This window comes from Mobula hypostoma, chromosome 4 (assembly GCF_963921235.1).
Source record: "Mobula hypostoma chromosome 4, sMobHyp1.1, whole genome shotgun sequence".
Classification (NCBI taxonomy): domain Eukaryota; kingdom Metazoa; phylum Chordata; class Chondrichthyes; order Myliobatiformes; family Myliobatidae; genus Mobula; species Mobula hypostoma.
In genome coordinates, this window is record NC_086100.1 from 199,289,657 (window position 1) to 199,313,011 (window position 23,355).

At 46.6% G+C, this 23,355-nt stretch overlaps 1 protein-coding gene across 1 annotated transcript in view; it reads right to left on the reverse strand.

The window, feature by feature from the left end:
* Positions 1-19,853, reverse strand: part of znf638 (zinc finger protein 638) — a 126,328-nt gene extending 106,475 nt beyond the window's left edge. The window contains exons 1-2 of the mRNA XM_063047347.1: positions 19,850-19,853; positions 19,092-19,317 (exon numbers count right to left, since the gene is read on the reverse strand). Coding sequence (XP_062903417.1) covers positions 19,092-19,317; positions 19,850-19,853 — 230 coding nt within the window. The remainder of the gene's footprint in view (positions 1-19,091; positions 19,318-19,849) is intronic.
* Between the last annotated feature and the right edge of the window lie 3,502 nt (positions 19,854-23,355).

The following is a 23,355-nucleotide window of genomic DNA, read 5'->3' on the forward strand; positions in this document are numbered from 1 at the left end:
TTCAATTTAAGGTGTTACACAGAGAATGAATCTGAAGAAATTAGAGAGAATGTGGGAGATTGGGATGGGATGGGTGGAAGTTGGATAATAAGACCATAAGGCATAGGAGCAGAACTAGGCCATTCGGCCTTTTGAGTGTGCTTTGCCATTCCATCATGGCTGATTTTATTATCTCCCCTCAATGCCATTCTTCTGCCTCCTCCCTGTAATCAAGAACCTATCATCCTCTGCTTCAAATATACCCAATGACTTGGCCTCCACGTTTGTCTGGCAATGAATTCCAGAGATTCACCATCCTCTGGCTAAAGAAATTCCTCTTTACCTCTCTTCTAAATCGATCTCTCTGTATTCTGAAACTGTGCATTCTGGTCTTAGACTCAGGAAACATTCCACGTCCTTTCAATATTCAGTAGGTTTTACTGAGACCACCCCCCATCTTCTAAATTGTATAGAGTCATCAGTGGTGATAATTGTGGTGATTGTAGTCACTGCTATAAAGTTTTTAAATGTTTTGTGTTACAGGTACAACACTGGGACCCAGATGCAGTTCCTCCAACAAATTATGTTCCTTTTTTAAATCTATCTTTGTTTTTTTCCCTGAGGCATTGGATGGGCTAAATCAACTGTGACGAAAGTACACATAGACTAAGATGTTGACTGTCCTGTGCTATCACCAGTGGGATCAACAGTTGATCTGCTACCTGTCTTCAGGAGAGAGATAAGTAAGACAATGGAGCAGCATTTGGAAATGTTAATGAGACGAGAGAGATTAACGGAAGGCGACACCGGTCTGGGTATTGTCAAGACTGGTTTGCTGTGAACCTGAACTGTTTGAAGTGATGGACAGGTGATACCCCAACAGGGGGATAAAAAGGGACGGGTTCGCTAAGGCAACAGACACCACACGAGACACCACTCATGACACCACGAGGTATCGAGACCCTGGAAGCGGTGCGCCCCCACAAGTTGGTGGGAGTTTTGGAGGGCTGGTCACGGGACCAGCCGTAGACGCACAGGGTGGAAAGATTCGGTCGGCGGGAACCTGGTGTGTGTGTCCACCCTTGCCTGGGTGCTGGGTTCACCGCAGAGGAATGATCGTATCTGAAAACGGAGGGGTCACAGTCGGTGACCTCAGAAGACATTACAAAGGGCCCACCTGAAAGCTAACTGCGAGAAATATCAAAGGTCTGTTGAATCCGATTTTGAATATCAGCATTCGCTCTCTCTCTCTCCAACGGCACAACAACGATTGCTGCGAACTGAACTAAACTGAACTCTGTCACTTGTGATTGAACATTTTACCCCTAGACTGCGATAGAGCTTGATTGATCCTATTATCCTAGTTCTGTGTACATGTGTGTTTATTCAGTGCTAACCTGTTGCATTTATATCCTTACTATTAGAGTATTGTGTTGCTTATTTCTTTAATAAAACTTTCCTAGTTCCAGTAATCCAGACTCCAACTGAGTGATCCATTTCTGCTGGTTTGGCAACCCAGTTACGGGGTACGTAACACAACCAACATTTGGGTTTTCAACAGCTTCTGAGATCGAGTTAAATTTGTACTTTTGAGGCGTATTTTGTGCTGTAGGTGAAAACAAGGCCTTGAATTGCCAATGGTAAACTAGTTTTACTATTGTCACATGTACCAGGGTACAGTGAAAAACATGTCTTGTATACAGTTTGTACAGATCATTTCATTGCATTGAGCTTCTGTGTCTGTGTTATAGTGCTCTATTATTTTATGACTCTAAGTCCAGGTGTGTTTACACGGAAACTGACATTGGCACTAATCTCTACAAACTGACTCTATTTACAATTTCTGCATAATGGCAGTCGATATACTGGCAATTAGTAACACTACTCGTGACCACAAAAGTCATTATCTTATTATGTAAAGTCAGTTACACATTTGCTGCTGCTAACCATTTTATACAAATTACTGCTAGATCTGTCCCTGGACCACATTTTTCCTTTTATTAATCAAAAATACTTGGCCAGTTTAAGTTCAAAATTAAAATGTTCGACAAAACTAATGAAGGAGGAGTGAAAAACAGTTTGGGAAACTAGATTAAAAGACGAGAGTTGATAAGCAAAGGCAAACATTTTAATGAAAGCCACCATATTCAAGGTAATTGTTTTTCATTAATTAAAATAACACTATATAGAAAAGCTGAGTTTCCCAACCTGGGGGTACACAGACTCCAAGGTCAACAGTAAGGCTCCATAGCATTAAAAACGGTTTATATTATAAAGGGGCTCAATGATGTCAGTATCACAAGCTAAAATATTTGCAAGCATTTTCAGCCAGAGATGCCAAATGAAATCACCCCATAAAGACTCTGATGTATTCCCCATCACATCATGAAGTAGTTGAATTTACTCTCACACAAAGACAACAGGGTTTAAGATAAACTGCAGTATTTATTTTTTTATTTGTTTCGAGACCCCTTCCAGCCCAATGAGTCCATGTCACCCAATTACACCTACGTGACCAATTAGCCTACTAACCCAGATGTCTTTGGAATGTGGGCAGAAATGGGAGCATTCGGAGGAAACCCACACACTCATGGGGAGGACATACAAACTCCTTATTGACAATGATGGAATTGAACCTGGGATATTGAAGGTGTAGTAGCATTAGCACTATTCACTATGGTACAGTGCCCCTCCTACTGAGGACTATCATCCACTCTGATACAGTGCAGGTGAAACAATAGAAAAAAGAAAAATCCAATTCCTATTTTAACTTCATCAGTTTCCTCTCAATAACCAGCAGTGATTGAATGCATTATTATTTGTCCATTTAAGATCAGTTAAACTTCATCCAGAGTAACAGTCCTTGCCCCATTACAGCTTGTCCAAAAATTAAAGCATAGACCAATTTTGGTTGAGGCAATGACATCAAGATGGCATGTAATGGCGGCGGGGGGGGGGGCACTGAAATGTTTCATAAAATTGTAAATTTAATTGGAATGAGAGAGGAAATCTACTGGCTGATGTCACACTTCATGGACAGATGATTGCAGCTGTCAAAGTTGATGTATTAATGTCCCAGACCTACAATGCAGAAGCTGCGCAAGGAAATGTTCGTTGTCAACCTACTTCAGCATCTTCATCAGTGACCTTCCGACTGTGCCCAAAGTGAGGATGAATGGTGATGATTTGAAAGCTCAGTTCAATTGGCCAACTCCTCAGATAATTAAACAGATAGTGCCAAAGGCACCAAGATCTATACAATGTACAAGGATACAGAGCTAGAATAGGTTCAAGACATAGCTGATACTTATGCTACACAAATATGACCATCTTCCGCACAGGGGAGTTGCTATAATCCTCACTCACATTTTCTTCATTCCAGAATGGTTCCTGACAATTGGACACTCAACATTAAACAGACTAGTTTTCTTTCTCATATGTACATCAAAACACAGTGAAATGCATTGTTTTGCCAATGTCCCAACACAGTCCAAGGATGTGCCCGAGTGTCACCATGTTTCCAACGTCAACATATCATGCCCATGACTAACTAACCCAAATCCGTATGTCTTTGGAATGTGGGAAAAAACTGAAGCACTCAGAGGAAACCCACCGGTCATGGGGAGAGGTAACAAACTCCTTACAGACAGCAGCTGGAACTGAACCCCATTCGGTGATTGCTGGTACTGCAAAACATTACACTAACTGCTACTACCAAACTGCCCCTGCAGATGCAACTTTACTTTCATCAGAGGGGGAAAAATACTTCAGAACAGGTGGACTAATATCAGGTTCAGGAAAAACGCAGCCTGGTATGGGAACACCAATGCCCTTAAATGGAAATTCTACAAAAATGATACGGCCCAGCCCATCACAGGCAAAGCCCTCCCCACTATTGAGTACATCTACACGGAGCACTGTCGTAAAAGGGCTGTAGCCATCGTCGGGGACCTCCAGCATGTAGATCATGCAATGTGCAGTGAGGCACACGTCAATTAGGCATATGGAAAATAATACCCAGTAAAATCGAACATTTTATACAGGAACAAATTGAATCCACTCACCAGCTGCCTTCTAATCTACTTTAGAGCCACCAGTTCATTGTAATAACTCTATAAAACATCACTGTCCAATAATTCGTTCACCAAAGCTTAACTTGGGGATCACCGGGAGCATTCAGAACTAGATCCATCAAAATTCTGATGCAAACTGGGGCAAATTTCCAATAGTAGCAAAAGAGATCCTTGTAAAACTTGTTATGTTGCAAAAATGATGACATTGGAGTTCAGTCTTCTTGGCCAGCCTTGTTGGTGGTTGTTTTGGTAACTATCCTTTCTCCTCTACATTTGCTGATGGTTGCCAGATACTCAATTCTATTTCCTTAATAATAGTATTGGCAAGGTTGAGTGAATATTCATGCCCGAGTTGATGTGGTAATCACCAGATTAATGGCCAATTCAAAAATGAGGTTGTTTTAAACTTTCATCTTAAGTCCAACAGTTGTATTGTGACTAAATTCTACACCAATATTCTAGATGTTACCAATGATTTAAAACCCAAATAAACCAGATACAAGTATACCACGGAAAAAACGGTATTTTGCCAAGGGTCTCGCTTCCAGATTCCAAAAAACTTTTCCAACACGTACAAGGCACGTCAAGAGTGTAATCCACTTACCTGAACGAGTGCAGTTCAAACACCACACAGAAAATAACACATCAAGGATAAAGCAACCTGCTTGTCTGGCATACATCCACCATCCTGAATAGTCATCTCCTCTTCCTTTTGTACTCCATGATGCAGCAGCTTCAGACACCCGGCCAGGCTTCTACAACAGTGGCTTTCAAACCTTAGCAAGTCGTGGTGTGTAGCAACTCCGATAAGTTACCCAATTCACAGGGCAGGACAGAGGCTGTATATATCCTGCAGCATGATTTATCTGTCATTCCAATGAGGAACAGATCAGGAGTATGAAGGAATGCCCTCCATTTGCCTGAATGAGTGCAACACCAACAATGCTTCAGAAGCCCAGAGCCACACAGCCCACTCAACTGGGCAAACAATTACCCTTCATATTCAATCTCTGCACCACAGCACACACCACCTACAGAATACTCTAGTTGTACACGCAGTTCATTCCAACATCATTCTTCCAGCTCACAACCTTTACGACCTAGAAAAGGTCATAGGAAACTTGCAGGCACAACTCAAAATTACACACCACCCTGACTTAAACCATAAGATACAGGAGCAGAATTAGGTCATTTGGCCCATTGAGTCTGCTCTGGCATTTCATCATGGCTGATCCAATTTTCCTCTCATCCCCAAGCTCTTGCCATACAAAGAATTTTGCAAATTCACCCCTTTCTGGCTAAAGAAATTCCTTATCTGCTCTAAAAGGACTTCGAAATATATCGCTGGTCCTTCACTGCTGCTGGGTCTAAATCTTGGAACTCCTTCCCGAACATCACGATGAGAGCACCTCTTCATTAGAAGAACTGTGATTGTTCAAGATGATGGCTCAGCACCACTTTCAGAAGGGACAAAAAATGCTGGCTTGGCCAGTGGCGGATAGGAGCCAGACCATAAGTCAAACTGAGAAACAAATCATTGTTATATCAGAAGCTAGAATTCCATAGCAGAGAACTTTGCAGAAAACATTCACCACATAAAGGATCTTGCCCATAACACATCCCTTGCAGGTATTCTTCCTCACATTGCCCATTTCCAAAAATGCAGGGAGCTTCTTCGATTCTGCACATTGTCAGAGAAGTTCATCATGCACATCAATTCAGATAAGTCAGCCCATCCCTTGCTGTCCACTCCGTTGCTAGTTTTCAACTGTCTAAACAGCACAAATACATTGATGAATAATATGTCAGATAACAAGCCAGCTCTGCTAGTGTAGTATTTAGCTAAGAGCTGTTTTAGCTAACAGTACTTAGCTAAGAGCTGTTTTGTAACATCCAAAGTATCTCCAGACTGCTTGTTTTCAATAATATTGTATGCATATAAACTTCCTTTCAATTTGAATCATCCTCTTTGAACCACCTTTGCTGACACTGCCTTTGTGAAGGGCATCTTCAAACACAGTCTCATCCTGTAGACTGCAATCCAAACCAGCGATGCTCCTTCTCAGTTGGTTTGGATGTACAATATCTTCTGAAATTTCTCTCCAATGTTAAATTCTGCACTGCTCTACCAATTCTTATGCACGTTTTAGCCTCAATCATGCAACTTCCTTCACAGAATCGAAATTTAAATAGCAACCACAAGTGTATAACCATAACTTTGGAGGTGTGATCTACTATAAATCTTCACAAGAGAGCAGGGCCTAAGTAAATAGAGGTCAACTGTAAGATTAGAGGCATAAAGAGAAACTCAACAGTGCGTATCATTCACTACAAACAGTACAAAAGACAGATCTGTTAAATCACACTTTTTGTTTTACTCATTTCACACTAACCCTTCTCTACTCCTTTAACACAAACTCTTTATCACTGACTCTTACACTAGATCTACACTTAGTGGAAACTTTATTGGGCAGCTCCTGTACTTAAATAACTTGCACTGCAGCCTGGTATGGAAATACCAATGCTCTCCCCACTACTGGGCACATCTACATGGATCGTGGTCGCAAAAGGGCAGTAGCCATCGTCGGGGACCTCCACCACGTAGCTCATGCCTTCTTCCCGCTGCTGTCATCAGGAAGGGCGGGGGGGGGGGATGCGTTGCAGGATCCTCGGGACTCACACCACCAGGTTCAGAAACAGTTGTTGTCCCTTGACCTTCAGGCTCCTGAACTGGAGAGGATGATTTCACTCAGCTTCACTTGCCCCATCACTGAACTGTTCCCACAACTTATGGATTCACTTTCGAGGACTATTCATCTCAGGTTCTCGATATTTATTGCTTTCTTTCTTCTTGTATTTGCAGTTTGTTTTCTTTTTGCACACTGGTCATTCGCCCTGTTGGTACAGTCTTTCATTGATTCTACCATGGTTCTTGGATTTATTGAATATGCCCGCAAGAAAATGAATCTCAGTGTTTCTATATGGTGACGTATATATACTTTGATAATAAATTTACTCTGACCTTTGAAATTGGTCACTTGACTGATTGGTTTGTGATCTCCTGCTGCTATAGCTATCTACTTTAAGGTTCAACATGTGTTCAGAGATGCTCTTCTGCAAACTGTTGTAATACATGGTTATTTGAGTTACTTGCTGCACGTGGTGGCAAAAGTGAGCGCACGAAACAGCATCCTGAATAAGCTCACTAACACAAAATGGGGAGCAAGCTCGAAAACACTGCGAACCAGTGCACTTGTTCTTTGCTATTCCACTGTTGAACACGCCTGCCCTGCATGGGAAAGATCTACTCATGCTAAGAAGATGGATGCCGATCTGAATGCAAGCTGCAGACTTATCACAGGTTGTTTAAAACCAAAAAATACCAACAGCCTATATATCCTGGCAGGTATTGCTGTCCCTGATACAAGAAGAATGGTCGCCAGCAAGAAAGAATGACTCCGTCAAAGATCAGATGAAAGGCACCCTTTACATGGTCATACATCCACACCCAGCTGCCTAAGTCAAGGAAGAGCTTCATGAACAGTGTTGTTCCATTATAATCAACCCCATCTGAAGCCCGCATCGCCTTGTGGAAAGACCAGCTCGCCAGTGTCAAACAATCCCCAACGATGGAAATTCCACCGGATGAAAACCTTCTCCCAGCAGCTAATTGCAACAACAGACTTCGGACTGGTGTAGGTCATTCAAAGGTGTCACTAAGCAAATGAGGATATGCAACCAGCCCGTCAACTTGTGAATGTGGAACTGAGCCACAAACTATGCAACATCTCCTGCAATGCCCATCGCTAGAGGAATCCTGTACTGTTGTAGATCTTGCCGAATTCAACAAGGCGCAAAAATGTGTCCAGTTCTGGCTGGGCCATGTATAGACTGCCCGTGGACATGATAAGTAGAAGATTTGAGTCACTATTGCCTCCCTCTCAGCTTGAACAAGTCCCTCCATTCTCCTCTGACCTCTCTCATTAACAAGGCATTTTCTCCCACAGAACCGCTGCTCACTGGATTGTTTTTGTTTCTGGCTCCATTCTCTGTAAACTCTCGACTACTGTGCGTGAAAGTCACAGATCAGCAGTATCTGAGATACTCAACCAACCCCGTCTAGTACCAGCAAACATTCAACGGTCAGTCGCTTAGATTATATTTTTCTCCATTCTGATATTTGGTCCAAATAACTGAGCCTCTTGACCATGTCTGCGTGCTTTTATGTGTTGAGTTGCTGCCACCTGACTGGCTGACTATGTATTTGCATCAATGAGGTGTACAGGGATACACTGAGTGCATATCACAGCAGCAGCATACGTACTACGAACGTACAGAAAGTAATTCTTAAAATGCTGACGTACCACCCTAATAATAGAGGGGATCATTAAACTTCAATGTACTGTGCACAAATCAATTCTTGCTTCCCAAAGAAATCAAAAAGGCCATTACCATTTGTACCTTGGCTCCAAGGATGGTACTCAATGATATGAATGCAGGGTTCTCAGTAAAATTAGATGGACTGTTAACTGTTAATTGCCTATTACAAAATGGCTTCTCTGAAGTGTTAAAATAAAATGGTTTCTCGTACTGTTAACTGCTGAGTAAGGAGTTCTCTGTGGCAGCATGTTTGGGTTATACTTAGTGATGATGGAAATTGTATTCGTTTGCTAGCCAATGGAAGTCATGTTATATGTGCGTGCTCAGCTGAGGATCGCGGGTTTTTCGGGAGAACCGAAGAGGCAGGACGTGCTGGACGCGGTCTGGTCGACCACCTTGGTTGGTCCCAAGCGGCGGGTCGAGGAGGTCGGTGGGGATCGAATGGTGGAACTCCAACGGTTGTGCACGAAGTGGTTGAACTCTGTTAAGTTTGGCGCCTTTTACTTTCCTTTTATATTGTATCTCTATTAATTACATAGTTCCAGTAAGATCCAGAAAGTGTAATCTGTAAATCGTACATCGTGTGCTGTCTGATATTTGATGTGTAAGTTTGTACCAGGTGGCGTTACACAGCAACTACGCAAACGTGAGACACGGTTTCCCCTAGATAACACGAGCCAATAGCCCTGAGCGTTACATTTGCGGGGGCTCGTCCAGAGATCAGGGTACCGGGTTGAGACCTGTAGTGTTTGTCAGCCGGAGTCTGTCGTCCTCCAAGAGGTACAATCCCACCTATAAATTGGAGTTCCTGGCATTGAAATGGGCGTTGGTGGATAAGCTGAGAGACTACCTCTACGGAGGCAAGTTTGAGATGAGGACGGACAACAACCCACTTACTTATATCCTGATGTCAGCGAAACTGGATACTACAGGCTATCGGTGGTTGAAGGCCTTGTCATCGTATGATTTCAGCCTGAAGTACCGGCCGGGGCGCCAGAACATCGATGCACATGCTTTGTCCCGACGGGCGCATGAAGAACTGGAGAGGGACTAGGAGTGGGAGAGCCTTCCTGCCTCTGGGGGCTTCTGACGACACCCTGCCCACAGTTTACTGTGACTTGACTGCTCTCAAGACTAAGCAGCTGCTGCAATTGAGCCTGGGGGAAGTGGCAGCTGCTCAGCGAAATGACCCGGGCATTGGCACCGTTTGGTATGTGGTGGAAATGGCATGGGCGGAGAAGACGAAGCACACTTCAATGCCTCCGTTACTGAGGGAATGGCCTCGGTTGAAGCTGAGGAAACAAATTTTATACCGGGTCATGTCACCCCCGTTCCGACCTCGGTGTTGGCAGTTGGTCCTGCCCGAGAAGTATCGGAAGATTGCACTGAAGTCATTGCACGATGAGTCTGGACATTTGGGGGTGAAGAAGACCTATGGATTGCTCAAAGACAGGTCGAATGAAGTCGGATGTTGAAGAGTACTGCAAGTTGTGCATTCGCTGCATACCGGAAGACATTGCCTGTGCAGGCCGCTCCTTTGTCATAGCTTCAGAGTGCAAGGCCCCTGGACTTGGTGCGTATGGATTTTCTATCCATAGAACCCGATGCCAGCAACACGGTGAATGTCTCAGTCATCACAGACCACTACACTAGATATGCTCAGGCTTTTCCGACCAAGGACCAGAGGGAGACTACAGTGGCAAAAAGTGTTATGGGAGAAGTATTTCGTGCATTATGGCGTTCCCCAGCAGATACATAGTGATCAGGGACGGGACTTTGAGAGTAAGCTCATCTATGAGTTACTGGGCATGCTGGGAGTTGAGAAATCGAGGGCCATGCCCTATCATCTGCAGGGCGATCCCCAGCCAGAGAGGTTTAATCGGACCTTGCTACATATGCTCTGGACTCTAGAGATCAACAAAAAGAGCAGATGGAGCCAACATATTGAGCATCTGGTTCACTGTTACATGTGTATGTAGGTAGTCGTATATACGATTCAGTATCATTGAAAAACAAACTAGAAAGGGGTGTCCCGGGAGGAGTAGCTCCTCTGGGTGAAGGGGCTTGCAGTGTCCATTCCAGGGAAGCTCATTCACTTTAGTCCCCATTTGGATACTCAGCTTTCACTTCTGGCTCCAAGTATCAGCTTGCATGTGACAGTGGCCACACCCCCAGAACACTGTTTTGAAAGGTGAGGGGAACTGGTGGTCCTCATACCCCAGTGAGATAGGAAATGCCTCTCCATAGAACCATAGAAACTACAGCACAGAAACAGGCCCTTTGGCCCTTCTTGGCTGGGCCGAACCATTTTCTGCCTAGTCCCACTGACCTGCACACGGACCATATCCCTCCATACACCTCCCATCCATGTACCTGTCCAATTTATTCTTAAATGTTAAAAAAGAGCCCACATTTACCATCTCGTCTGGCAGCTCATTCCATACTCCCACCACTCTCTGTGTGAAGAAGCCCTCCCTAATGTTCCCTTTAAACTTTTCCCCCTTCACCCTTAACCCATGTCCTCTGGTTTTTTTCTCCCCTTGCCTCAGTGGAAAAAGCCTGCTTGCACTCACTCTATCTATACCCATCATAATTTTATATACCTCTATCAAATCTCCCCTCATTCTTCTACGCTCCAGGGAATAAAGTCCTAACCCATTCAACCTTTCTCTGTAACTGAGTTTCTCAAGTCCCGGCAACATCCTTGTAAACCTTCTCTGCACTCTTTCAACCTTATTTATATCCTTCCTGTAATTTGGTGACCAAAACTGAACACAATACTCCAGATTCGGCCTCACCAATGCCTTATACAACCTCATCATAACATTCCAGCTCTTATACTCAATAAGATTAATAAAGGCCAATGTACCAAAAGCTCTCTTTACGACCCTATCTACCTGTGACGACACTTTTAGGAAATTTTGTATCTGTATTCCCAGATCCCTCTGTTCCACTGCACTCCTCAGTGCCTTACCATTAACCCTGTATGTTCTACCTTGGTTTGTCCTTCCAACGTGCAATACCTCACACTTGTCTGTATTAAACTCCATCTGCCATTTTTCAGCCCATTTTTCCAGCTGGTCCAAGTCCCGCTGCAGGCTCTGAAAACCTTCCTCACTGTCTACTACACCTCCAATCTTTGTATCATCAGCAAACTTGCTGATCCAATTTACCACATTATCATCCAGATCATCGATATAGATGACAAATAACAATGGACCCAGCACTGACCCCTGTGGCACACCACTAGTCACAGGCCTCCACTCAGAGAAGCAATTCTCTACCACCACTCTCTGGCTTCTTCCATTGAGCCAATGTCTAATCCAATTTACCACCTCCCCATGTATACCTACCGACTGAATTTTCCTAACTAACCTCCCATGCGGGACCTTGTCAAAGGCCTTACTGAAGTCCATGTAGACAATATCCACTGCCTTCCCTTCATCCACTTTCCTGGTAACCTCCTCGAAAAACTCCAACAGATTGGTCAAACATGACCTACCACGCACAAAGCCATGTTGACTCTCCCTAATTAGCCCCTGTCTATCCAAATGCTTGTAGATTCTGTCTCTTAGTACTCCCTCCAATAACTTACCTACTACTGACGTTAAACTCACCGGCCTATAATTTCCCAGATTACTTTTTGATCCTTTTTTAAACAACAGAACAACATGAGCCACTCTCCAATCCTCCGGCACTTCACCCGTAGACAGTGACATCTTAAATATTTCTGCCAGGGCCCCTGCAATTTCAACACTAGTCTCCCTCAAGGTCCCGAGGGAACACTCTGTCAGGTCCCGGGGATTTATCCACTTTAATTTTCCTCAAGACAGCAAGCACCTCCTCCTTTTCAATCTGTACAGTTTCCATGGTCTCACTACTTGATTCCCTCAATTCCATAGATTTCATGCCAGCTTCCTTAGTAAATACAGACACAAAAAACCTATTTAAGATCTCCCCCATTTCCTTTGGTTCTGCACAAAGCCGACCACTCTGATCTTCAAGGGGACCAATTTTATCCCTTACAATCCTTTTGCTCTTAATATACTTGTAAAAGCTCTTTGGATTATCCTTCACTTTGACTGCCAAGGCAACCTCATGTCTTCTTTTTGCCCTCTTGATTTCTTTCTTAAGTATTTTCTTGCACTTCTTATACTCCTCAAGCACCTGATTTACCCCCTGTTTCCTATACATTTCATACAACTCCCTCTTCTTCTTTATCAGAGTTGCAATATCCCTTGAGAACCAAGGTTCCTTATTCCTATTCAATTTGCCTTTAATCCTGACAGGAACATACAAACTCTGCACTCTCAAAATTTCCCCTTTGAAGGCTTCCCACCTACCAATCACATCTTTGCCAGAGAACAACCTGTCCCAATCCACGCTTTTTAGATCCTTTCTCATTTCTTCAAATTTGGCCTTCTTCCAGTTCAGAACCTCAACCCTAGGACCAGATCTATTCTTGTCCATGATCAAATTGAAACTAATGGTGTTATGATCACTGGAACCAAAGTGCTCCCCTACACAGACTTCTGTCACTTGCCCTAATTCGTTACCTAATAGGAGATCCAATATTGCATCCCCTCTAGTTGGTCCCTCTATATACTGATTTAGAAAACTTTCTTGAACACATTTTACAAACTCTAAACCATCTAGACCCCTAACAGTATGGGAGTCCCAATTAATGTATGGAAAATTAAAATCCCCTACCACCACAACTTTATGTTTCCTGCAGTTGCCTGCTATCTCTCTGCAGATTTGCTCTTCCAAGTCTCGTTGACTATTGGGTGGTCTGTAATACAATCCCACTAATGTGGCCATACCTTTCCTGTTTCTCAGCTCCACCCATAAGGACTCAGTAGACAAGCCCTCTAATCTGCCCTGCCTGAGCACTGCTGTAATATTTTCCCTAACAAGCAATGCTACTCTCCCACCTTTCGTTCCTCTGCCTCGATCACATCTGAAACATCGGAACCCTGGAATATTAAGCTGCCAGTCCTGCCCTTCCTGTAGCCAAGTTTCACTAATTGCTACAACATCATAATTCCACGTGTCAATCCACGCCCTTAACTCATCCGCCTTCCCCGCAATACTCATAGCATTGAAATATATACACCTCAGAAGATTTTTACCACCACTCACAACTTTTCTATCAGCGAATTTGCTTAAACTTTCATTTATTTTCACCCCAGCCACACTGTCAGCTCTGGCGCTCTGGTTCCCATCCCCCTGCAAATCTAGTTTAAAGCCCCCCCAATAGCACTAACAAACCTCCCTGAAAGGATATTGGTCCCCCTGTGGTTCAAGTGTAACCCGTCTCTCTTGTACAGGTCCCACCTGCCCCAGAAGAGGTCCCAATGATCCTGAAATCTGAAAGCCTGCCCCCTACACCAGTTCCTCAGCCACTTGTTCCTCCTCCAGAGCATCCTATTCCTACCCTCACTGGCACCTAGCACAGGTAGCAATCCTGAGATTACCACCCTTGAGGTCCTGCTTTTCAACTTCCTACCAAGCTCTCTATACTCACTGTCCAGGACCTCTTCACTCTTCCTTGCTATGTCATTGGTACCGATGTGCACCACGACATCTGGCTGGTCACCCTCCCACTTCAGAATGTCATGCAATCGATCAGAGACATCCTTGACCCTGACACCTGGGAGGCAACAAACCATCCTGGATTCTCTGTCACGACCACAGAACCTTCTATCTGCACCTCTAACTATCGAGTCCCCTATCACTACCGCTCTCCTCTTTTCCCCCCTCCCTTCTGCACTGCAGAGCCAGACTCAGTGCCAGAGATCCAGCTACTGCAGCTAGTCCCAGGTTAAGTCATCCCCCCCAACAGTATCCAATGCGGTATACTTGTTGTTGAGGGGAATGGCCACAGGGGAACCCTGCTCTGCCTGTCCTTTCCTCTTCCCTCGCCTGACAGTGACCCAATTTCCTGTCCTCTGCTCCTTTGGCGTAACTACCTCCCTGTAGCTACGATTTATAATCTCCTCATTCTCCCGAATGATCCGCAGGTCATCCAGCTCCTGCTCCAGTTCCCTAACACGGTTTGTCAGGAGCTGCAGCTGGATGCACTTCTTGCAGATGTCGTTGTCAGGGACACCGGAGGGCTCCCTGACTTCCCACATCCTGCAAGAGGAGCATTCCAACTTCCTGCCTGGCATTCTCTCTGTGCAAGACAATCTGAACAAAAAACTTACCAGAACCTACCCTGGCCTCTGCCTGTTCTCGCCGAAGCCTGTTTGAGCCAAAGCCGCCCCACTCTGGCTCAGTCCACTCCGACAATGGCCGCTACAACGATGGCCGCTGTATATGGTGGTCTGCTTTTAAACCTTGGCGCGCTACGTCACGCGCCTGCGCAGTGTAGACCCTTCTCCCCGAGCAGTTTTTGAAAAAAAACGACGACTTTTTCGACTCGAATTCTTCCGCTCACTTTTTCGGCTACTTGCTTCGACTGAAACAAGAACCGTTGAAAATTTCCCTTTTTAAACCTTGGCGTGCTACGTCACGTGCCTGCGCAGTGCAGACCCTTCTCCCCGAGCAGTTTAAAAAAAACGACTTTTTCGACCCGAATTCTTCCGCTCACTTCTTCACTCCTTCTAGCATGTGAAGTCTGCTCCAGCAGATTGAGCCGATGAGATCCAACAGCCAGGTAGGCAGTTCTGCAACGCTCAGTGTGAACGAAGTACATGAAGTCACGGTACCCACTGCAACCCAATTGTGACTCTTGTTCATACCGAAGTCAAGAGAGTGACACTGCCCCAGTGCATGGGCTTTTCCACTGTAAAAACTGTCCAGCACAGGTTTCCTGTCATCATCGGACAATGACCAACCTATTGATCCACAATGGTGTACATGCAATTGTCAGAGATCTGATTCCACACCTGATATTTCAGTCTTCTCACTCTAAGAAAGGCTGGCATATATTTTGACCGATCTAAAATATTCATCTCAACTGCTAGCTAAATGGCTCATGGAACAGTGGACATTATTCCTATTCCATCTCAAACAACATTTACTGTTCTCTCATGATGCAATGTCAAAATATTGTTTGGATGAGATCTTCTGCTACTCCTTTGTGAACAAGAATTGCAAATTCGTGACTGTATTTCAATCAGGTCCATTTGTATTCTGTCAAGTCCAGTAAACGGTACTGTAACAAACACTAATGGCAACAACTTATCTTCAGACTTCCATCCTGAAGTGAATCTCCACGTTTTCAGTTTGTTTACATTAACCCTTTTGGAGAGTGTGCAGAAGACACTTACCAGGATTAGAAGGCACATATGATAAGGAGAGTCTGGACAAACTTGAAGTGTTTTCTTTAGAAGGCTGAAGGTTATAAGATTATGAGGCATAGACAGAATGGAACTCTGCCAAGCCCGGCTGTGAAAGTAGGGCTAGCAAATCCACCCCGTAAAAGCCTACTGCTAGAGAAGCGCCAAGAGGCTCCAGACACCTTATACCCAGGAGAGGAAAGACCTAAAAAAGATGGGCTACACCTGGGGATAACTTGAAAGACTGATCCAGGATAGAGGACTCTGGCCAGCTGTCTATGGCAAGGGCGATGAGTATTAAGGAGAAGTGGACAGCAGGTATCTTCTATTCCAGGGTCAACGTGTCTACTACCAGATGGCACGTATTTAAGACCATAAGATATAGGAGCAGTATTAGGCCATTTGGCCCATTGAGTCTGCTCTGCCATTTCGCCATGGCTGATCTATTTCCCTATTCCCCATGGCTGACCCAATCTCCTGCCTTCCCTCCCCCATATCCCTTCATGCCCTGACTAGTCAAGAATATATCAATCTTGGCCTTAAATATATCCAAGTACTTGGCCTCCACAGCCACTTGCGGCAACAAATTTCAGATTCACCACTCTCCAGAGAAAGAAATTCCTCCATATTTCTCTACTAAATGGATGTTCCTCTATTCTGAGACTGTGCACTCAGGTCCTAGTCCCCCCCACCATATGAGGTATCTTCTCCACGTCCACTGTCAAGGCCTTTGAACATTCGGCAAGTTTTCATGAGAGCCCCTCCCCCCAAGGCAAATACAATACAGACACATGAATGTGCAAGGAATGAATGGTTAGAGATTGTATAGGCATAAGGGATGTTAGGCATTTGATTAGTTTGGCACCACAGTGTGGGCTGAAGGGCCTGTTCCTTTGGTGTAATATCCTTTATTGTTTATACTTTTGTAAATTTATTTCAATAACCTCAACACTAATTTGTTGCGAGTGAGAGAAATCTATCATGATAATCTCCCTGCAAAAGTTGACCAAATCTGATTTCAACCAACTCAAATTCCAGTCACCGTTTCTTGAACTGTTCAATGCCCAAAAGAAAGCCAGTTGTTTGAACCAAAGCCAATTCCACACTGTAAAGTGTTACCCAACTTAAAGTTAAAATGGCTGCAAGCAGTAAATGCCTCCCCAAAAATTCACAGAGAAGAACATTGTCTTCAATTAAATCAACGACCCGTGTTCCAATTTATTTCTGGAGAAGAAATTTGTCATTTGGCAAAAAACTATAATACCAGTGACAAACAGCACCTGGATCAAGACTGCATCTTTTCCAAGCTCATAATGGATTAGAGGAGAATTACGACATCACTCTTAAGGAAAAGAAACAGATGAAAGATCAAGTTAACATCTGTGATTTCACAACCAAAGTGGAAGAAAACCATTTGCTGCCAGAACCAAAGAATGGTGAATTAAGTGGTTGTACTGCAAATCTGCATGCCACTGTAAACTGAAATGATATAAAGCAGAGAACAACTACATCTCAGTCCAACCAGTGATTTACCTTGCAGGCTAAGGGCTAAGTACAATTATCACCAATCTAAGAATTAAGAAAGCTGGTAAGTCTGCACAGGAATGATTCAATATCGAACACTTCCCGCCGTGCTTCAGCTAACCCTGAGTTTAGTCCTGACCAAAGATCGCCACACACATTTGATAACTACCACCCTCTTCATAACTAAATTCACAGCAGCTAGGGGCGGAGAGGGGACCGAGGGGGGGTGGAGAGGGGCGGGGGACAAGCAGGCATCGAGGGGGAAGGGTCCTGGGGGGGAAGAGGGGTCCAAGGGGAGGGGGGTGATGAACAGGGGGCCGAAGGCAGGGAGGAGAGAGAAGGCCTCTGAAGGCAGATGGGTGGGGAAGAGAAGGGGTTCAAAGGGGGGTGGGGGTGGGAAGAGAAGGGGTCCGAAGGCGGGGGGGGGAAGAAGAGGTCAGAAGGCGGGGGGGAAGAAGGGGTCCGAAGGCAGGGGGGAAGAAGGGGTCCGAAGGCGGGGTGGGTGGGGGGAAAGGAGGAGACCGAAGGCGGGGTGGGTGGGTGGGTGGGTGGGGGGAAAGGAGGAGTCCGAAGGCGGGGTGGGGGGAAAGGAGGAGTCCGAAGGCGGGGTGGGTGGGTGGGGGGAAAGGAGGAGTCCGAAGGCGGGGTGGGTGGGTGGGGGGAAAGGAGGAGTCCGAAGGCGGGGTGGGTGGGTGGGGGGAAAGGAGGAGTCCGAAGGCGGGGTGGGTGGGTGGGTGGGGGGAAAGGAGGAGTCCGAAGGCGGGGTGGGTGGGGGGAAAGGAGGAGTCCGAAGGCGGGGGGGGGGGGGAAGAGAAGGAGTCTGAAGGCCGGGGGGGGGGGGGGAGAAGGAGGTCCGAAGGCGGGGGGGGGGGAGAAGGAGGTCCGAAGGCGGGGGGGGGGAGAAGGGGGTCCGAAGGCGGGGGGGAGGAGAGAAGGGGGTCCGAAGGCCGTGGGGGGGGGAGAAGGGGGTCCGAAGGTGGGGGGGGAGGAAGGGGGTCCGAAGGTGGGGGGGGAGGAAGGGGGTCCGAAGGCGGGGGGGGGAGGAGTAAGGGGGTCCGAAGGCGGGGGGGGGGAGGAGGAAGGGGGTCCGAAGGCGGGGGGGGGAGAAGGGGGTCCGAAGGCGGGGGGGAGGAGAGAAGGGGGTCCGAAGGCCGTGGGGGGGGGAGAAGGGGGTCCGAAGGTGGGGGGGGAAGGGGGTCCGAAGGTGGGGGGGGGAGGAAGGGGGTCCGAAGGTGGGGGGGGAGGAAGGGGGTCCGAAGGCGGGGGGGGGAGGAGGAAGGGGGTCCGAAGGCGGGGGGGGGAGGAGGAAGGGGGTCCGAAGGCGGGGGGGGGAGGAGGAAGGGGGTCCGAAGGCCGGGGGGGGAGGAGGAAGGGGGTCCGAAGGCGGGGGGGGGGAGGAGGAAGGGGGTCCGAAGGCGGGGGGGGGGGAGAAGGGCGTCCGAAGGCGGGGGGAGCGAGAAGGGGGATGGCGTGATTAGAGGACATGGAATAGATAACGGCAAGGGGACGGGATGTTTGTGGCGCGGAAGGACTTGTGTCATCCTCTAAGTAAAGAGAGTAGGGTTGCAGGGTGGAAATCAATTTCCTGCCCCAAGGTAATACCAAACACTATTTGGAAAAATGCCCCGTCATGCCACCCTTCCCAGTTCTCTCCCTTCCCCCTCCTCCCGCCGCGGCCTGAATCGAGGCCCGGCCGCCATCTTGTCGAAGGTTCTAGATGGAGGAATCGAGCGCTCAGCGAATCCCCCCTCCACCCCGGGGCCGACCTGGCGCCTTGAGCGCTGATCGGGCGCCGAGCTCCCTCAAGCTCGCCCTCCGCGGTCCCGGGACCAGTGGGGTCCGGGCCTACCTCCCGCCGTGGCCTGAACCGGGCTCTCGGTGCCACTGCCGATCCTCCCGCCGCCGCGGACACCAGGGACCGCAATCGAGTGCCGCAGCAATGGCGGCGACGCACTCAGCGCAGGCGGTAGAATCGATCACCGATCTCGTGACCGGATCGTCTCTCCACTCCGCCTGCGCGACTACGTTGGGACAGCCATTCGGCCCCACCAGTCTGGGCCAACCCTTTTCTGTAACTGCAATTGAAACTCAAGCAACACATATAAAACCATCCAGCATTTTGTGTGTGTTTCTTGTATTTCCAGCATCTACAGATTTTCTTGTTTGTGACTGAAACTCTACCGTTCTGCCGATCAAACTTGAGGACAATTTTAGATCGGTGCTTTTCTTATCAGTAGTTCAATGAGATCTTTGATCTGTCCATTTGCCTTTTTCACCTCCACTGATTTCTCCTCCCCTGCTTGCTTTCGATAATCTGTTGACCAACCTCACTTCTGTAGCCACAGTGCAAACTTGTTCAGCCCTGGCTTCGCCCAAAAACGGACTCTCTGAAAATCCAACTCTTCACAATGCAGACTAGGGGCAAACTATCCTGCGTTTCACCAGGTCCTGAGATCCATACTTAATAGCATGTATTGGCACAGGCACTGCAGTGGAGAGGAGGGCTCCATAACGGGTAAAACTACCCAAGGCATTACCAGCACCAGCCTACCTGTCCTCAAGGACCTGTATATGGAAAGGTGCCAGTAACATCATGAAAGATCCTACCCATCCTGCTCCTTGACTCTTTGTCCCACTTCAATCAGGGAGGAGGCTGTGTAGCATACATGCCAGGACCACCAAATACACAAACAGTTACTTTTCCCAAGCAGGAAAGCTGATCAATACTTCCAACCTCTAACCCATCCCTGCACACCCCCAACCACCACTACATTATCTTTTCCTCCTTATCACCTTAAGTACAGATATTCAACAAACGCACGGAGATGAAGAGGAACTGCTTTTCCCAGAGGGTGGTGAATCTGAGGAATTCTCTGCCCAGGGAAGCAGTGGCGGCTACCTCAGTAAATATATTTAAGACAAGGCTGGATAGATTTTTGCATAGTTGGGGAATTTAGGGTTATGGGGAAAAGGCAGGTAGGTGGAGATGAGTCCATGGCCAGATCAGCTATGATCTTATTGAGTGGCAGAGCAGGCTCAACGGGCCAGTGGCCTACTCCTGCTCCTATTTGTGATGTTCTCAAAGAGCTGATTATTGACTACTGGAGAAAGAAATTGGAGGTCCATGAGGCAGTGCTCATTAAGGGGTCAGTATCTTTAACTGCCTTAGTGTTAGTATATCAAAGGATCTGTCCTGGACCAGCACATTGTCGAAGATTGCAGAAGTGGGCTGAGAAGTGGCAGATGGAGTTCAACCTGGAGAAGTGTGAGGTGGTACACTTTGGAAGGACAAACTCCAAGGCAGAAAACAAAGTAAATGGCAGGATACTTGGTAGTGTGGAGGAGCAGAGGGATCTCTGGGTACATGTCCACAGATCCCTGAAAGTTGCCTCACAGTTAGATAGGGTAGTTAAGAAAGCTTATGGGGTGTTAGCTTTCCTAAGTCGAGGGATAGAGTTTAAGAGTCGCAATGTAATGATGCAGCTCTATAAATCTCTGGTTAGGCCACACTTGGAGTATTGTGTCCAGTTCTGGTCACCTCACTATAGGAAGGATGTGGAAGCATTGGAAAGGGTACAGAGGAGATTTACCAGGATGCTGCCTGGTTTAGAAAGTATGCATTATGATCAGAGATTAAGGGAGCTAGGGCTTTACTCTTTGGAGAGAAGGAGGATGAGAGGAGACATGATAGAGGTGTACAAGATAATAAGAGGAATGGTTAGAGTGGATAGCCAGTGCCTCTTCCCCGGGGCACCACTGCTCAATACAAGAGGACATGGCTTTAAGGTAAGGGGTGGGAAGTTCAAGGGGGATATTAGAGGAAGGTTTTTTACTCAGAGAGTGGTTGGTGCGTGGAATGCACTGCCTGAGTCAGTGGTGGAGGCAGATACACTAGTGAAGTTTAAGAGACTACTAGACAGGTATATGGAGGAATCTAAGGTGGGGGCTTATATGGGAGGCAGGGTTTGAGGGTCGGCACAACATTGTGGGCCGAAGGGCCTGTACTGTGCTGTACTATTCTATAACTGCCATCGCAAAGAAGGAGTGCCAGTGGCTCTACTTTCTTGGAAGTTTGCGTAGATCTAGTTTGTCACCAAGAACTTTGACAAACTTCTATAAATGCCCAGCGGAGTGTGTCCAAACTGGTTGCATTACAATCTGATATGGGAACTCCACTGCTCAGGAATGGAGAGCGATAGATAAGGCCCAGTCCGTCACAGGCAATGGCCTCCCCACCATTGAGCACTTTTCCAAGGCGCGTTGCCACAAAAAAAGGCACTATCGAACGTCAAGGACCGCTACCATGCAGGCAATGGTCTCTTCTCACTGCTGCCGTCTGGCAGGAGGTACAGGAGCCTCAGGTCCCACACCACCAGGTTCAGGAACAGTTATTACCCTATCAGACTCACTTGTTATTTACTTTTTTTTAATTTGCATCCCAGCGTACTTCATGTTCACGCTAATGAAAAGAGTGCAGACTCGCAACAAGCCATGAATGAATCAAACCCAGTAGTGAGTAACACCCTGGTATCAAATGGCTTTACGGGGGCTGGTGATCGTGACTGTAAACTTCCTATAACCCCAGTTCAGGTGACAGTGGACGTGGAGAGGATATTTCCTGTGGTGAGAGAATCTAAGAGCAGAGGACACAGCCTCAAACTAGAGGGGCATCCTTTCAGAACAGGGATGAAAAGGAATTTCTCTAATCAGAGAGTGGTGAATCGGTAGAATTCTTTGCCACAGGCAGCTATGGAGGCCGAGTTTTTAAGGCAGCAGAGGTTGATAGATTCTTTATTGGTCAGGGCATGAAGGGATACAGGCGATGGGACTGACAGGACATTTGATCAGCCATGATGAAATGGTGAAGCAGATTCGATGGGCTAAATAGCCTAATTCTGCTCCTATATCTTATGGTCTCATGGTCTAAAACTGCTATAATTCCAGTTCAGGTAAGGTCTAAGAAGGGTAACAAGACAGTGGTTATTTATGCAACACACATAAAAGTTGCTGGTGAACGCAGCAGGCCAGGCAGCATCTCCAGGAAGAGGTGCAGTTGATGTTTCAGGCCGAGACCCCTCGTCAGGACTAACTGAAGGAAGAGTGAGTAAGAGATTTGAAAGTTGGAGGGGGAGGGGGAGATCCAAAATGATAGGAGAAGACAGGAGGGGGAGGGATGGAGCCAAGAGCTGGACAGGTGATAGGCAAAAGGGATACGAGAGGATCATGGGACAGGAGGTCCGGGAAGAAAGACAAGTGGGGAGGGAACCCAGAGGGGGAGGAACCCTTTTGCCAATCACCTGTCCAGCTCTTGGCTCCATCCCTCCCCCTCCTGTCTTCTCCTATCATTTTGGATCTCCCCCCCCCCCGCCTCCCATTTTCAAATCTCTTACTGACTCTTCTTTCAGTTAATCCTGACGAAGGGTCTCGGCCTGAAACGTCGACTGTACCTCTTCCTAGAGATGCTGCCTGGCCTGCTGCGTTCACCAGCAACTTTGATGTGTGTTGCTTGAATTTCCAGCATCTGCAGAATTCCTGTTGTAGTGGTTACTTATGCTGTCCTAGATCGAGGAAGTACCGCAGTGTTCTGCACAGTGAGCCTCATGATAAATTTCATGATATTAAACCTGATTCTGAATCATCAACAAGCTCAACTTGACAGGAAAAAGAACATGCATTCTCTTACGCATGAAGATTCTGAGTATTTGTATTTGAATTTATTTCTTACGTCCAAAGGAGTAAAAGTCTTTGTTGTGTCTCCATCACTATGTACAAGCAATAAAGAAGGGGAGGATATTGCCCAGACACTAAGACTGTATATATGATTGTTTTGTATATGCATAGGTACAGTCAGATATGCAATCAGATCAATGTGTATGGATAAATCTGATGGGCTGTCCCAGAGCCTGTAGGTCCTGGCCTTAATGCTGTAGCACCATTTGCCAGATGGCAGCAACTGAAACAGTTTGTGGCTGGGGTCCCTGATAATCCTGCAGGGCCTTTTTTAGGCACCTCCTCCTGTAAATGTCCTGAAAAGAGGATAGATCACATCCACAGATGCACTGGGCTGTCCACACCACTCCCTGCAGAGCCCTGCGATTGAGGGAGGTACAGTT